Source organism: Lacerta agilis, chromosome 5 (assembly GCF_009819535.1).
Source record: "Lacerta agilis isolate rLacAgi1 chromosome 5, rLacAgi1.pri, whole genome shotgun sequence".
Taxonomy (NCBI): domain Eukaryota; kingdom Metazoa; phylum Chordata; class Lepidosauria; order Squamata; family Lacertidae; genus Lacerta; species Lacerta agilis.
The window spans coordinates 16,571,874-16,588,905 of NC_046316.1; the positions used below are offsets into that span (position 1 = coordinate 16,571,874).

The 17,032-nt window shown below is 42.4% G+C and overlaps 1 protein-coding gene across 12 annotated transcripts in view; it reads left to right on the forward strand.

Annotated features, from left to right (window-relative positions):
- The window catches only part of ZMIZ1 (zinc finger MIZ-type containing 1), a 282,517-nt gene that overhangs the window by 222,790 nt on the left and 42,695 nt on the right, over nucleotides 1-17,032 (forward strand). For all 12 annotated transcript variants that reach the window (XM_033148712.1, XM_033148716.1, XM_033148715.1 and 9 more), the window contains one exon: nucleotides 10,865-11,000. In XM_033148712.1, the coding sequence (XP_033004603.1) occupies nucleotides 10,865-11,000 (136 nt within the window). The remainder of the gene's footprint in view (nucleotides 1-10,864; nucleotides 11,001-17,032) is intronic.

Here is a 17,032-nt window from a genome sequence, read left to right on the forward strand (position 1 = left end):
ATTATCTAGTTCCCCCTTCTGTAGTTGCTCCGTCTCTAGTCAGGTGTTGTATAAAGGGGTCAAGTGTCACTTGTGTGCATTTTGTTAAAATCTCTTATTAGCAGAACCATGTGGGTGGAAGTTTTTACACTCTCCCCATTGTGGGAGCAACCAAGGAGCCCAGGCTATATGTAAATGAAGCCTTGGGTTCAAACTAGATTTGTGCTGTCAAATAGAGGATTTCCTTTTCTTGTCTGCTGCTTTTCTCCTGCTACCTCCCCCATAGCTGTTCCCTCCCATTTGCCCAGTAAACACGTTTGGAACCCCAGGAAATTGGGGAGACAGTGGATGGGGATGGGGAGGCGGGTTGCAGAGGAAAACGATCCCATTTTGCCTGCTTGACAGTAGACATGGGGCTAGCAATCCAGCATTTGCCACCAGACATGTAACTCCATCCTAGGATTCTGAGTCTCTAGATATTCCTTTATTCCTGGACGTTTCCCCTCATGTGAGATTTGGTGTGGGCTTTGGACTTGCTCTCTCTCTCATCCTCAGGAGGGCAAGGAGTGCACAAGATCAGGCATTTATTTGGACATGGGATCTCCTGCTATACTTTGTTCTTCTCTTAGACCCTCTGTTGGCTAGGTGACCTGTCTTGTCTTAGTTCCTCTGCTGACTAGGTGATCTACCAAGGCATTCCTTGTTTGGAATGCCCACAACAGGTTCAGCTTCCAGGTAATGCCAGGTTCAAGTCCCTTGATGAATTATTTAACCTATTAGGACAGTCATTTACATTATTTATGCCCAGTTTCACCCCATATTTTATTGTTTCAACTATTGATACCTAATTTGTATAGGAATAGCCCTCCAAACGTAAACAAACCATCCTGTGTTTCTTGCCTAATGGCATGGCTTGTCTTCTAGCACAAAGCAGACGTCTACTCCCTGTTCATACTGGTAATACTTTGCAGGTTTTATCTGCCACACTATTTCTTTCCGTGATATTTTGGTAGAAACACATACGTGTGCATATGCTTTCTTTCTTACATTTGCTGTCTCCTTTGTTGGGTATAATAATTATCTAAGATCCTGTACTTGGCTGAGTTGTGTCTTTCATTATCTTCTCTGCCTCCTAATTAGGGATGCTTTGAAACTTCAGCAAGCATCCTGCATTTGATGCCAACAGCCTGTCTGGTTCTAATTATTCAGCTTGGCTAATATGGACACTGTATATGCCATGTTAACTGCTATTGAGTGCCAGGTTTTTAATGCCAGTTACCATGCAACACTGCCTACAAGAATGGCACTGTTTACCACCAGGCCTTTTTTTTTAAAAGCAATGATTGATGTACATCTTCTGTCTCTTGGCCTTTGCCATGTCGGGTATATGTTTGGGGGACGGCTCAGTAATAGATTACATGCTTCGCATGAAAAAGGTTCCATGTTCAATTCCTGGCATCTTTCAGGTGTGGCAGGGAAAGACCCATGTCTGGAGAATTGGAGAGCTGGTAACAGTCATAGTTGACAATACTGAGCTGGCTGGATTAATACCTTATTGCCCTCTCTCCCATTATTCCAGGAACCTCACTGACCAACCTCACAATCTTAAACAGAAACAAATATAGGTGAAACTGGCTGTTAGAATATAAATGTATAAAAGCACAAATCAATTAGGCCTACTGATTATGTATGTTCCAGCTTCTTCTGATTCACATCTCAAATTACTGTCAATTCAGAGGTTATCAAAGGCCCTTAGTGCCAGCCATTGACTGTGAAGAAGCTCCTTCAGATTTTGTTTGCCTATGTTTAAAAAACCAAAATAAGCTGGGTTGCTTTGTGCAGTTTGTAGGGAAGGGGCTTTGACTATGTTGGTGTCGCTCATGGTTTGAAACAGGCCAGGGATATTTTAAAAAGTACATCTGGGTCAAGCACTGTGGCAGTAATGAATGGTAAAAATTATGTTTCTCCTCCATATTTTCCTTCTTAATAATGGGATCTGAGTCTGTTATCCACACATCCCTGAGTTAGAAGGCACCAGCACCTTCCATTGAAAGATTGGCCTTGTTAAGTAATTCCAAAGCTCTTTATGTCTGTATTTACTGACCTGGCACCTACCTCAGAATCTAAATATATAAAAGGATGTCATATAGAGGAGGGTGAAAGGTTGTTTTCTGCTGCTCCAGAGAAGCGGACACGGGGCAATGGATTCAAACTACAAGAAAGAAGATTCCACCTAAACATTAGGAAGAACTTCCTGACAGTGAGAGCTGTTCGGCAGTGGAATTTGCTACCAAGGAGTGTGGTGGAGTCTCCTTCTTTGGAGGTCTTTAAGCAGAGGCTTGACAGCCATCTGTCAGGAATGCTTTGATGGTGTTTCCTGCTTGGCAGGGGGTTGGACTGGATGGCCCTTGTGGTCTCTTCCAACTCTATGATTCTATGATTCTAAAGGAGGAGGAAGGTGTTGGATCCTGCAGTTTAAAGCATGCGGAATCCTTTCTGCATTCTTCAATGCCGCCTTCCTATCTCACCTCTTTCTCTGAATCTGTATCTTTCAGAGGTACACACTTTCCCCCCAATGATTGAGATGCCATGTCAATTAGAGAGATTGGGGGGGGGGGCGCGTTAACAGAGCTGCCCAAGAAATCAATTGTCTTCTTTTCTGTTCTGGCTGTGTATGAAGCAGCACATGGTGAGATTTTACACAATACTGTACCCAGTTAATGCTGTAGTCAGCAGCTTCAAAAGCAGGCTTCCTCAGCCTGGTACACTCCATCAGGTACAGCTTCCAGAAGCCCCAGCCAGCACTGCTGTCAAATCTGCTGATGGGGGTTGTAGTCCAAACATATAGAGCAGGGGTCAGCAAACTTTTTCAGCTGTGGGCCGGTCCACTGTCCCTCAGACCTTGTGGGGGGCCGGACTATATTTTGGAAAAATATGAATTCCTGTGCCCCGCCCCACAAATAACCCAGAGATGCATTTTAAATAAAAGCACACATTCTACTCATGTAAAAACAACAGGCAGGCCCCACAAATAACTCAGATGCATTTTAAATAAAAGGACACATTCTACTCATGCAAAAACACACTGATTCTCAGACTGTCTGTGGGCCAGAATTTAGAAGGCAATTGGGCCGGATCTGGCTCCTGGGCCTTAGTTTGCCTACCCATGATTTAGAGAGCACTGGGTTTGGTAAGGGTGCTCTAAGAAAAGATGTTAGGAATAAGGATGGTGGGGGACACCCCCCCAAAAAAAAATTGGGCATCAGTTGTAAAAAGGAAGGAAAAAGTAGATAGTGCTGGAGTGGGTGGAGCCACCTCCCCAGCCATCAGATTGATAATTTGAGTGGGCAATTGTCTTCCTCCTCTGAAGACATGCATGGATCAGCTCCTGTGTGTGCGCCAATGTGTCCACTATGTGCGTGCATGTGACAAATTTGTGTGTGAAAGAGTGCGTAGTGCTCTGATATACACACTGCTCGAATACATCCCCTAAGAGTGCTTGTTACCCTCAGGCCAGAAAACTGTTAATTGTGCCTGCGATGTGACATCAAGGGAGATTCCCCATCAAATGTGGGCTACTTTCTGCCTCAACTCCAACTCCCATTTCAGAGAGGGAGTGGGAGCATGCTGAGGCCATCCCATCCAGGTGGTGTCAAACAGGATCTGTGGACTGAAATGGGAATTGGAGACTATGGGAGTAAGCTGCCTGATTCTGTCCTTGTTGGTCCGTGGATTGACAGGGAGAGCAAACATTTTATGTTTTTAAGGGAGTCTGAGGCAAAGGTTTGCTGAGGTCAGAGAGGTTGAGGCCTGGATGCTTCAGAAAATGAATTTGGCAGTAGAATACTTGTCCTCCGTTTGAACTATTATGCCTCTGAATTAATAGGGATTAATGTGCCTCTGTTGTGTTTCACATTTGAAGAAGGGGTGTATTAATAATTGTTGCAATAGACAGTGTGGAATACCGGTACTTCTCTGGAAAATTCATATCAAAGGCCATTATTAGACTTCCTCCCTTTCCCTTCTGCCATTGTAATATATATAAGTAATCTGCTGAAGACAGAGCAAATTTTTAAATCCACGTGTGTGCTGTTAAGCTCTTAAATCCATATTGGTGCTTACAGAAAATTGGCTTGTGGTTTAAAGGTGCTAAGCACCTGCCATTTCATTCACTTCAAGCACTGCAGGAGTCCTGGCTGTTCAGTATCTTTTGAAAATACATCCAACAGTGATTTACTTAAGGGTCTAGATATAGATTAGAGTCTAACATTAGACTCTAAATTCTGTCTGGGACAGCCAGCAAGCGGCTATGTGGCTAAGAACCCAGGCTGAGCATCAGTAGTGTTAGTAGATGGGGGGTGGGGTTAGGCAGCGGGCTAGGGTTCAGAGGTGTCTGCCAGGTTTCCTGACCTCTTGGCAATAAGGTATGGCAGGGGTAACAATACAGTGCTCTCCCATTGTTGTTGGATGACGGCTCCCATCCTACATGACAGCTGAGCACAGTGTCTGAGGCTGATGGGAGCTGGAGTCAGACAATATCTGAAGAGCACCACTTTGGCTTCTCTGGACAATGGCAATCCAGTTTATATAATATAAACTCATAAAAGGCATTCTGTAGGGCTGCCATACGTCCCCATTACTCTGTGATCCTCAGAGGAAGGGATGGATAATAAAGATGAAAGTTAAATAAATAAGGTTTTGTTGCATAGCTGTTTGAAATATGTGCCTGACGGACAGTGTCTTCTGAATTTTTCCAGTATCGCACTTAAAATTTTGCAACTGTTTCGTGACCAAGACAACATTCTTTTGCCCAAGCTGCTATGTTTTCTCTCTTCGTAAACAGGATTTAAGTTTTCGTAGTGATGCAGCAACCGTTTCTGCAACTGCTCAGCAATCTTCCATGGAATAAAGTACACTGCAGTATGCAGGACTGCACATCTGTAAAGGGTGCCATTAAGGGGGGGGGAGCATTTATTGGTTTGTTTTGCCTATAGCAGTGCATCCATTAGCATTGGATGGCTCCACTTGCTGTGAATGAAAAGCAATCAATGCAGAGATGCATTTATCACAACCAAACCTTGCATCCTCTTTAAAGATTTCCTGGAGCAGCCAAGAAGGAAATAGTGCTGTGCTGCCTATTGAACTCTTGCTGCAGCTTAACCGCAGCAAGAAGCTGTAATCCTATTGTGCTTTCCCCGCTGTCTCCTGGGAAGCAAACGGCATTGAAATGACTGAGCTGCTGTCCTGCCCCTTCCTCACCTGCCTTTCTAGCTGTAAATATAGTGTGCGCCTATAAATAACAGTTTGTCGCACCTTGAAGCACGTTTCTTAACAAGAGGCGGTAATTTACTGAGGTGATAAACTGTAACTAATACTAGGGTATCATAATGGGTAAATAGATTAGCACCATGAGCCTCTGTATTTCACTTTCCAGGGAGTCCGTTCGTTCATTTAGTCTCTCGTAGATGCTTACCACAGCGCTTTGCAACACAGCAGCTATGCCTGGTGGTTGCAGAATCAATAGTCACATGTGTTGTGTTAGCTTGGCGCACATTAGCAAATTTAGCAGTAACTTCTGGTCACTGAGCCTCTTTGCCATTCATCCTGGGTCCTGCTTACACCCCCCCCAAAGGGGGGAATTTATTGGCCCTGTCTATTATTAAATCTCCCGATTTGAAGGCATTAACTGCCCCATTGTTTTGTTTCATAAATTAAGCATGAAAACAGATGTAAGCTCTTCATTTTGAAGTATTCATTTTGAAAGGAAGGAATGGTCACTGGGGAACCACACCCTTGTTTAAAGATCTCTAAAAAAAAAGGAGGTTTCAAGCTTTAGTTAGTAGATCAGTCATGTCAAGCTTGATTAATTGCTCAGGACAAATTTAACAGGGAGGGCAAGTTTTCATTGGTGGGATTGTAGTTTAAGAAGGCTCTTGTTTCTATTTTTCCGAGCTATTTTGGCTACTGTAATTGGAAATTACAATTGTTATAGTTGTTTATTAAATTGTCAATTGTCTTACACTTCTTTTAATATCAAAAGGGCACATATGTTGAGATTTGGGGTAATACGCTGTATTTATTTACATGTGTAAACTATTTCAATTTGTTTAAAAGATAGGTGAATAATAAGATAAACATTATTTGATTAGTTAATATAAACATAGTATTGTAACAAATATTTCCTTTGTCAAAGACAGATGCAAAACACATCATTTTTTCACACATCTTTAAATTTGGATAAAACTTCTGACAATGTTCTCAAGGACAAGAGGACACAAAAGATTCTGCATCATTTTGGTTGGAGGGCGATAATGATAATTAGTACATTTATATTGCACTTTTCCTAAGTACTAAAAGTGTTATTCACCGATTTTGTCATTTATTCTGACTGTCCTATGAGGGAGGCCAGTATTTGTTGTTGGCATCTGTCTGTGTCTGGGGACAATGGAGGAGGGAAGAGTATGCCTTTGGGGGTGAAGGCAAACTGTTGGAAGTCCAGGCCTTCCAGGGAGTGGGGGGGGGGGGATGAACTGGAAGGTGAACTAGAAATCATTAAAGTTTTGTTCCAAAATGAATTAAATTCATCATTGTTGTTGTTAAGTCATTCAATCGTGTCCGACTCTTCGTGACCCCATGGACCAGAGCACGCCAGGCACGCCTATCCTCCACTGCCTCCCGCAGTTTGGCCAAACTCATGCTAGTCGCTTCGAGAACACTGTCCAACCATCTCATCCTCTGTCGTCCCCTTCTCCTTGTGCCCTCCATCTTTCCCAACACCAGGGTTTTTTCTAGGGAGTCTTCTCTTCTCATGAGGTTCACCCCAAAATTATGGGTGGTCATCAACTAAATTGGGCTCACTAATTTCAGTAGATCTGCACTGAGTAAAACTTAGCTGACTACTATACTACCCTGTGGGAAATACTTTCAGGTGTAGTTTAGAATTTTTGTTCATTCCGAGCACAGAGCTCTTGTGGTTCAATACTACTTCAGTCTTGAGGTGGGGAATTGTAGATTTGAATTACCGGTATAATTCTTGCCATCGATCAGAGAGGAGGGGACTGGCCTAGTCTTCTCTGTGGGCTTCTTGTTTTCTGTATGCAGGAGCATTATGCAATATGTGGCACAATCCATAAAAGCCTGTACTATCTGATCCTTCCACTTTTCTAGACAGGGTGATGAACCTCTAGATTCTTTCTTGCTTGACTGAAGATTGTACCTGTTTAGGCACAAAATAGATTAGGGTATTTAATCTCTCCCCTGATTTAATCTCTCCACTCCTTTTCATCTGTTTGACAAGAAGGTCTCAACTGACAATATTTAATGTTGCATAGAGTAGATGTTTGTGCACAAATAAGCTCTGTTTTCTTTCTTAATTCCCCCCAAATGAAACACTTATCCAGTTAGCACCCCAAGTTTGACCATGTCTTGAGTTTTTATCAAGTGAAAAAACTTGGCCACCTCTTGTACCCATCAGCCTTGCAGATTAGTTATTGTAGGACTGTTTTAAAACTGTCAACCTTTCCCTGTCCTGTGACGTACAGGGGAAACCTTGGTGGCTGAAAAATCGGGGTGGCCAGGAGGGTGGGGTGGGGTGGAGATCAGGCTGTCTTTGAGTGCTTCAGCCAAAAGGACAACTTCCTTCATTTAAGGGAAGGAAGTCAAGAGGGAGATGGTTCTTAATGTTCAGTTCTGCAATGCCGAAAGCAATGCAGCGTAACAATGGGCTGAAATCCAGGCATTAAACTGCAGCAGAAAGTAGAGCTGAGAGGGTCCATCTGTAAAATCTGTGCTCCTGTTTTATAAGGGGGGGGAGAGGAGGGAACGCAGCTGCTTGGCTGCTCTGTGTGAGGAGAAACTGACTGTTGGCACCATCTGCGGCTGTCCTTTGTGCTTGCTGCTTTATCTGTTCATTATAGTGTGATACTGAGTTTCTCGTGCTTTGAGTTTCAATGAGATGAGATGTGCCTAAATACAGTTGGGGCCTAAAAAGCGGCAGCTAAAGCATGCTAAAGATGAATAGAGTAATCTGCAAATTAATTTTCTGTTTGTTTCATCTTACTGGAATGGGCAGAGCATGGTCATGTTCTTCAAAATCCAGCTGCACCAGATGGGTCTGTGTGTGGCCTGTGTGTATTCAATTTTCCTGGGCCACATGCAGCCTGGTACAGTAGAGGCAGGCTTCTGTAGCAGAGAGTGGCCTGGAAACTCCTACATTTCCTCCCTGTCATTCTTCTGCGGCAGTGGGAGAAGATAGGATATGTTTTTGTTTCTGGTCTATTCTCATTTAATGTTCAGTCACAAAGACTTTGGAGGAGATGGAAAAGAGCAATAACAGCACCATTTCACATTTCACATTTCAGTAGGGGAAAAGATTTTTTGCAGCGTTTTCAGTCCCACTATTAGATATGTTCAGGTTATAAATTACTCATGCAAAAAAAGAAAAGCATTTTAAGAACATTGTTGCATTTACTGTTTTATGTCCCCTCATTATTGCTGTGTAATCAACACACACACACACACACACACACACATTTTAAAAGAGATTTGCGGCTTTGGACCATTTTGTTGTTGATAAACGAAATTGTAATTATAACCAGGGAGCAGGCAAGAAATAAAGGTGCTTTGAATCACGTGTGGGTTGAATTCTGGGGGCCAAGGTTACCTTCTCTCTCTGACTAGTACAGTACACCTGGCAAAAACCGAGAAAGACTAGCCAATGAGGGCACAGGATACTGTTGCCTTGGTTGTTGCCCTCTGTGGAGAGGCTGGCCTTCTTCAGTCTTTGCTGAAACTCAGTGTACCTGAGAAACTCAGTTTTTGGAGTTGTTGCATTTAAATGCACTTCTGATTTTCTCATTTTAGCTGTTTTCAGTGTGCTTTTAATGCCTTGGCATAACTATGGGCTCATAGTTAGCACGGAGAGGCAATTTATGAAAATTAAAAATAAAATAACACCAGTTAAGTTGAGAGGCATGTGCTTCATGTTGCACTGAAGGACAGTAGAGTGGGAGATCTTGCAGAGCTCCTGTTGATTTCTGTGATGCTTGTGCAAGAGAACTTCCCCAAGTACTTGTACTCTAGGATTGAGCCTTTACTAACACATGGGAGGCCATTTCCCCCCACCATGGGTGTCATTAATATTTCTGCCTTCATACAAATGTCCAGAAATCCCAGAAGTAAAAGATGGCAATGAGTAATTTCAATTTCTCTCTTCCCTGAAATTCTTCCTTTAACAAAACCTAAACCACAAACATAGATGTATGACACATCTACCTAAAGGAGGGCTATGCTGCGATGTTTTACATTTCAGTTACAACATATATGAATCAGATATTTACTTTCATGGATATTGATCTCACCTTGTTTACGCTGGGTGAGGGGAAACTTTCCTTCAACTAACCAGGTGGTATTCTGCTGTTGCCACTCCTAATCCTGCTTCCCCCCTTGTATGTCTCCCACTGCAAAGCAGGTTTGCTGGCACTCATTTGCAGATTCATGTCACAGAATCATTAGACTGCTTCCTCCTTTTATCTTTATTTGTCGAGAGCATTATATGCTCACATTTGAGGAACAACTCACCCCTTGCATCAAAGCTACACTTAAGATGGATGGTTTCCATTCGACACCACCCTAATTGCGTTCAGCTTGTGTGGAGGTGCTCTGCATTTGCTTTTATGCCAACACTGGCTGCATTTACAGTTTTTCCAGAACACTTTGTTCATTTCTCCCCCCTGCTTTCCCCCTCAGAACTCAAGTGGCCACAGTGTAATGTTAGATAGTGATTGTTATCTCCAGGCAACATAAAAGAGAGGGGAAAGAGGGGGGGCGAGTACCCTTTGTTGCTGGCACATTAGTAATAATGTGCCAGGGATAAAGGGTGACCACAATTTGATCAAATGCTTGTTGACAGATTCCTTGGCTAATATTGAGAGAAGGAACTCACAGTAGTTCTCTGGGCTTAGAACGCATTAGTCCAGAGCATAGTGTGCATGCTGTCTTTAAGGGATTAATCACTAAAAGTGCAGAGGGGATATAGAAATTCTAAAAGAAAGAAAAAAACAGTGAGCTTCCACTATGAGCAACCCCTTCAGATACCTTGTTGTTGTTGTTCAGTTGTGTCCGACTCTTCGTACCTACCCAGTTTTAAACTAGGGACCAGAAACTAGTGAGATCAGTGTTTCTTAACTTCTTACTCAGTGGGCATGGTGGCATTTTCTCATATCCAAATCTGTCTGTGTGGGTTTGTGACGTCATCATGCTGACTACATGATCTCTGGTGGTCTGGGACCATGTAGCTGGCAAGAAAATGATGTTGAAAGACATGACAGTGGGAAATTGAGGGGGGGGCTATCCGAGAAGTTTCCAAAGCCTTCCTTTCATGCTGAAAATATTTTGCTTTCAAAAACTTGGCACAAACCATGAAATCTAGTCATTTCTCGGGGTGCTAAACAGTAAAATAAGGCCTTGCATTTTAAAAATTGCTTTAAATAATAACTGGAGACTATTCTGATTTCAAATAAAGTGGTAAGGCTCTAGAAAGGACAGAAATGAAGGAAGAAGAGGGTTATGGTACACAATTTTGGTGGACCCAGACGGTTTTAATCGCAAAGGCAAATGAAATTACAGAATACTTCAGGATGAAGTTTAATAAAAATAGATTATATCAGAGATGAACCTGTGGCACTCCAGGTGATCTTAAATTCCAGCTCCCATCAGCCCCTGCTACTGATAGCCAATAGTCAGGGGTGATGAGTTGCTCGTTTTTTTAATTGTAAACATTATACTGGTAAATATATAAATAATATTCTTATCCATATATGTGTGTGTGTTCATGACTGTAATACACATTTCATTCTTCCAATCCCCTTTGTGTTTTTGCTTCCAGCGCTGCTCTCGTCGTGGTGTGAGGAGCTGGGACGACTCTTGCTGCTGCGTCACCAGAAAAGTCGGCAAAACGACCCTCCTGGGAAGCTCCCCATGCAGCCGCCCATGAGCTCCATGAAACCCTCCCTTTCACACAGGTGAGTCCCATGCAGGCCTTTGCCCTGCAACAGCACACACAGAATTAGTTACTGTGATCGGTGGTGTAACTGGAATGCCTGCTGCTAAGTAGGGGAAATAGCTGCATTTTATACACAGGAAAGAGCGATAGAAATACAAGCATCTTCGGAAGCTTGGCTATAATTCTGCTACGTTTGCACCAGGCACTGGTGTGAAGGGCATGACTATGTGTTCTGATCAAACTTGAACCTCAGCCTCTTTGGATTCCACATTGCTGAATTCCTCCTATTTGGTTAAATTATTTCTTATATTTCTGATCTGTGTGGAATGGCCATGTTCAGATGTAACGGTGGCCAGGAATTATACTTGGGGAGATTAGCCAATGCACAAGCCGCTCCTCTCTTCTTGGAGCGGGGAAACAAACCCTGGAGCAGCTGGTTTAGTGTTAACATGTGAACCAGAGCTTATGGTTTGTTTCTCTCCAACAAACCATGAGTACTGGTTCATATGTAACACTAAACCAGCTGCTCCGGGTTATGTTTCCCTGCTCCAAGTGAGGATCTCTTCAACTGCATTCATCGGCCGGTTTCCCTAACCATGCCTTTTGGCAAGCGTTGCATGCAAATGAGACCAATCAGTAAAGGGGGTTTATGGAAAGGAGTGAGTGGCTCCAAATGCTTGCACTTTGGCACTTAAGATGGAAATCCCAGCTGGAGAAGAATTGACAGTTTTGCCCTGCGTGGTTCTCCTCCTCCTGCCCCAAACAAAGTTATGCAAGCTGATGGAGTGGTTTTGTTCCATTTGCTTGTGTGGGGAGTTTAGAAACCCTGCATGGCTGAAATCTGAGGATGTGGGAGGCAGGGAGGGTCCTCCCTCCATATGCTGAGGACCAGGAGGAAAGGAGCCCCTCTTTCAGCCTCAGGTTTTGTTCCTGTAGGATTCACCCATCCTTGTCAGTTTAAGCTAATGGGAGAAAAGTTTCTCCACTAGCTTGTATAGGGGTGGGGTGGGCAGAGCAAATAATTTTCCTAAGCTCTTGGATTGGGTTTGAAAAAGAACATGAGATATTCCCCTCCTAAATAAAAAGATCTCAGGTTTTCTTTCTGTTAATTCAAGGCGTTCGGAGAACTTGCTTGTTTCAACATGGCACCCTCTTTTCCCTTTCTCTACTCCATCCTTTGAGCAAACAAGGAGCTTGAGAGGATCATTTGGAAAAGCAAGCTCTACCTGAAGCTTTCTGAATCATTTTTGGGTGATGTACCCAAAGAAAGCAGAGGTGAGGTCAGCAAGGAAGTGGTTCTGCAGCACCCTCCACTCTCATTTGGCTCTGCTCAGAGTCCTTGGCCACTCAGCTCACTAACACCCCTCTCTGCCTTTCTCTCTTGTATCACTTGCTTCCCCCTTATTTCCTGCTCTAGTTCCACCAATCACTTGGGCTCCTGCATTCCGCAGGACTAAGACCCTCCTGTTTTACTTGCTGATCCACAATCCCTCCATACACTTAACCCTATGAGCAGCACAAGGGGGCAAGGTTACACCACAAGGCAGGAAGGGTCCCCACTTTAACACAGCACACATTGTCATGAGAGCCACTTAACCAAACCCATCAAATTTCCCTCTCCCTGTGGTCTTTTGTTACAAGCTTCTCGCTGAGGATATTCTGTGATCTGCCCTCATTAAAATTGTACTCAAAAGATCAGAGTGTTGTCCTTTTTTCTCCTGCTGCCTAGTCTAAGTTATCTGGATTCCCTCCCCTCTCTTTTGCCCCTTTCCTTCCCATGCACATTTGAATGATGAGCGGAAAAAATAAGCAAGGGCATAAGCTCCCAGGGGCATATTTATTGCATGTTTTCTTAAATACTCAAAAGTTACAGGAAAGAGACCCGGTTGCACAGAATGGAAGCTTGGCGATCCTTTTCTCCCTATATATGTGGTGGTATCTCTAAGACAAAGAATGCTTGGCGAACTGGCTAGAAGTAGGCAGCCAGGCAGTTGCATGAATATAAAATATATGAAATGTGCCACAAATGTTAGTGGGTGCCTGGCAGGAGAATTGAGGGCCATGATCTCAAGGAAGTGATATCCACCTGTTCTAGCTGACAGTTATATTAAAGCGTTCACAGTACCTCTTTCTAAGGATATTATAAATAGATAGATCTTTCAGTTCTGAAAAAATATGTACTTTTTAGTGCCCTGAAACCATCAATATGTTACAGTGACTTTCCAATTTTTGGTGACAGTCACACATTCAGATTGATTGCCAGAGGCAAATTCTGTGAATGTCTGAAAGCTCATCTTCAAATGTTGACAGTCACCTGTCAGCATGCAGTGGTGAATGTCTGAAAAGTGATGACATTTCTACATTTGGACATTCACACACATCATCTGAGATTATCAGCATTCACGTGAGAATGTCAACATTCACATTTTGCACTTGTACCATTTCCCCCCAGAAACTTTGTTGTATAATGAGCATGTGATTTCTAAGGTCCAAGGTAACAGCATTCAGTTATACAGCTGCTGATGTTTATATTAAATATACCAGTTATTATTGCTATAATTTCCAGATTAACTGAAACGCACAATAGTCTGTTCAGAGAAAACAGTCTGAAGTCTTTTATGGTCCCCAGCTGACGTGTAGATTTAAATTCTGGAGGCAGAGTTGCTTAGAAGACAAAGCTTTTCTGTAAATCTAGTAAGTTTTCTTGAGAGAGAACTGGGAGTATTGTTGTTGTTTTAGGATTTGCACAGTCTTAAACTCAGAATAAATGTTCAAGTAGCATGTGGCATATGTGTACTGAGCTGTAGAAGGGGAAACAGAACTGAAAGCAAACTGTGGCATGGGTTGCATTGATTTCATTGGATTGTGTGTAAACTACATTGGGATCATTTGCAATTAAGGGCAATATAGATTTTTTTAAAAATTAAAACTGCTGAATTCTGCCCAGTATATTCCTTTTGATCTTAAAAAATAATGAAAAAGGAAGGTCTAGCATGTATATTTTGCATTTATATTGTACATTTGAAGTGTTCAGAACAATTCCTATGCATTATCTAAATTAGCCCCACCTCAGCCGGGTCAGTTTGCAGAGGAGCATGAGAAGGCTTGTCTAAGGCAAGAGAGTTTGTGGCGGAGACAATATTTTAACCAGGGTGAATGTTATACCCAGCTTCAACTGTTTCAGCTACTACGTGGTTTCTCTGCAGACCTTTGTGCATTTAGCATAAAGGTCTGAAGGAGATTTCTAAGTGCATTCCGTTGAACCAGTCCATGATCAGGAACTCTGATAACACAGGGAAGAGAAGACTTGTAAGTTCAGAGACTTTGGGGGCAGGGTTTGTGTGCCCCACCCATAGTTCAACCCTTTGCATGGTCAGGCGAAGACCTAGACACGCCTAATGTGAACTCAATTGGTAGCAGGTAATTAGAGCATAATTTTCTGATGAAACCAAGCTTTTAAAAATAATTGTAAATTAAAGAAGGCAGGCGCACACCAAACCTTGTCCTGGTTTCAACAAGAGCATCTACTTAGTAGTCATTCAGAACCATTCCTTACCCTGTTGTGCTTTGTACACTTAGTAAGGTGCTTGTTGCAGCTTGTATAGCACATGTTAATGCTTTGCAGTGTCGGTAACAATGTCTGCAAACACACAGCTGCTCACTGCAGCATTTTCTGTTATTGCAAGTCTTTTTTGGCTCCTTTTTTTATCTCCTATCATCCCCAATTTTGCCTTCAATATTAATTGAATGGCAATTTCCTTACAACCAGTAATCGTATTTGGATACTTTCTTAGAGAAATCAGAATTGATTAAAATAAAGAGATGAAGTTTTTTTATATATAAAATATACAAGTGATTTGATTCCAGAGGTTTGATAAAATTAAATGGAAGATGAAATTAACTACTAATTCAATTAGGGTCTTTATTATTAATTAGCATTATTAGCATTATTAGGCATCCATGAAGTTCATCTGAAATATCATATACTGTAGGTGTTCTTTTCAAGCTTGAGGACAAGGAAGGGGTTTTGGCCATTTCACTCCCTTTTGCTTTAATATTTTTGTACCAGTCATAGGAAGAACCCCCTTGATTATGTGGTTTGTTGAATCATATCTAGAACATAATAACCGTTTAAAAAAATACAGAAAGAAACCATGAACTGGAAATGGAACTGTATCCACAGCTGACATCAGTGCTTACAATTCATGAGCTAAATTTAGACTTACTGCATTCTCGTAATACTTAAACCATAGTTTACTTTGGTAAAATCATTTGATAAGCACCTGCTTCGCTCTTCCCTTTTCCTCAACTGATAGTGAAACTGAGAGGCTGCATAGGTCGTTGCAACACATTGGAGCCTACAGAAATCAAGTGCTTGCAATCATTCCTGCAAAGATGACACAGCCGTCTTGATTGCCAAGTTACCTACTACTTTTTTGAAGGCTACTAGAAAAGGGTGGGCACAATTTGGCTAAAATTGAAAGGAAGCCAGGGGGTGGGACTTGTGGTTTTCATTAAGGTCCCACTACATTCTCTCCCCCCCCCAAAAAAAATAATAATCAAGCATTCTCTAGTCTCTAGATTAATCAAGCAAGGAGAACATTAACTGAGAAGATTCATTTTGTTGGGTGAATAAATGTTAACTCCAAGAATATACTTATTTGGTGAAGGGGTAGGCTGCTTTGGTGCTGTTGTTCATCTGTATTTTTTTTTAAAGGGTGAAAAAGAAAATATTAAAATGTGGATTCTAATAAATGAGCTGTAGCATTGTTAAATGGTTTCCTCTTATGGCCCAATTCTAGATAGTTATCAGTTTTAAGGACAGTAAGTGATTTGCAGTCAAGAAAAATGGTTACGTGAATCTAGTCGTGGTTTTCCTTCACATGAAGTGATGCTCAGGCCCTTTTCAGACAGGAACACAACAAGAGTAATAATGTGTTGTGCGTGCCCTATGTCTCCTCCTCATATAACACATGAAGACCCATGTTTGCTTGAATGAGGAATCTACCTGCGTCTAAGATGCAGATCAGATTAGGAAGCAGGTGCAGAGCAGGACTGGCCCAAGATGTTTAGCCGCTGTAGGCAAAATGCCCCAATGATGTCCCCATCCCCACTGTGCCAGCCCCCTCCCTGCTTCCAGCCCCACCACCGCAACTGCACCCTTGCCTTAAGCTGTGTGTGCGCTACCACCACAACACAGCAACAAGGATACAGCAGTGAGGGCAACAACACTGTGGTGGCAGCATGGTTGAAGGCCCGGTGGAGCTGACAGTGGCAGCAGGCAAAATGCAGATCATTCATCTGATAAACTAGGTGGATTCATTTGGCTATGGACACACTCACCATTCCTGAAGGCCTATAGGAAGAAGTACCGGTATGTTTTCTGCTGATGCAGAAAACTAACCATCCAGCTTTTAAGGGAAGAATATTCCACAATTAGCTTGCCACCACCAGGAAGGCCCTGTTCCGAGTACCAGGTCCCCAGATTCCACATATAGCAAAAAGGCCTTTCCTGGCAGATCTTAAAGAATGGACTGGGCAATGCAGAGATAATTGGCCCTTCAGATATAATGGAGTCCCAGCACTCAGGACTTCATATGTCAACACTATAACTTTAAATTCAGCTTGGTAGCATATAGGAAGCCAGCACATATCTTTTGTAATTGGTGTGATGTAGCTGTGAGTGGCCAAATCAGTCTGGCAGTCGCAGTTTGCTCTGGCTGTGATCTCCAGGCCATTTTCAAGGGCAGCATCACATTGAGTGGATGCGGATCTGGGATCTTACTCTGCCAGGGAATTTCCTGAGTGACCCTGGACTAGTCACACACCTTGAGCCCATACCACCTCACAGGCTTGTTGTTAAGGATAAAAATCGATAGCTCCCATATATGTCACACTGAACTCATTGAAAGGACAGCACATGAAGCTGGTGAATATGTAAATAAATACAAATAGAAATTTGATAATAGATTAATGTTGGAAAGAACTGATTCCAATAAAAAGTTAGTTACTGCAAATGATTAAGCTATTAAAATTAATCTAAAATAGATT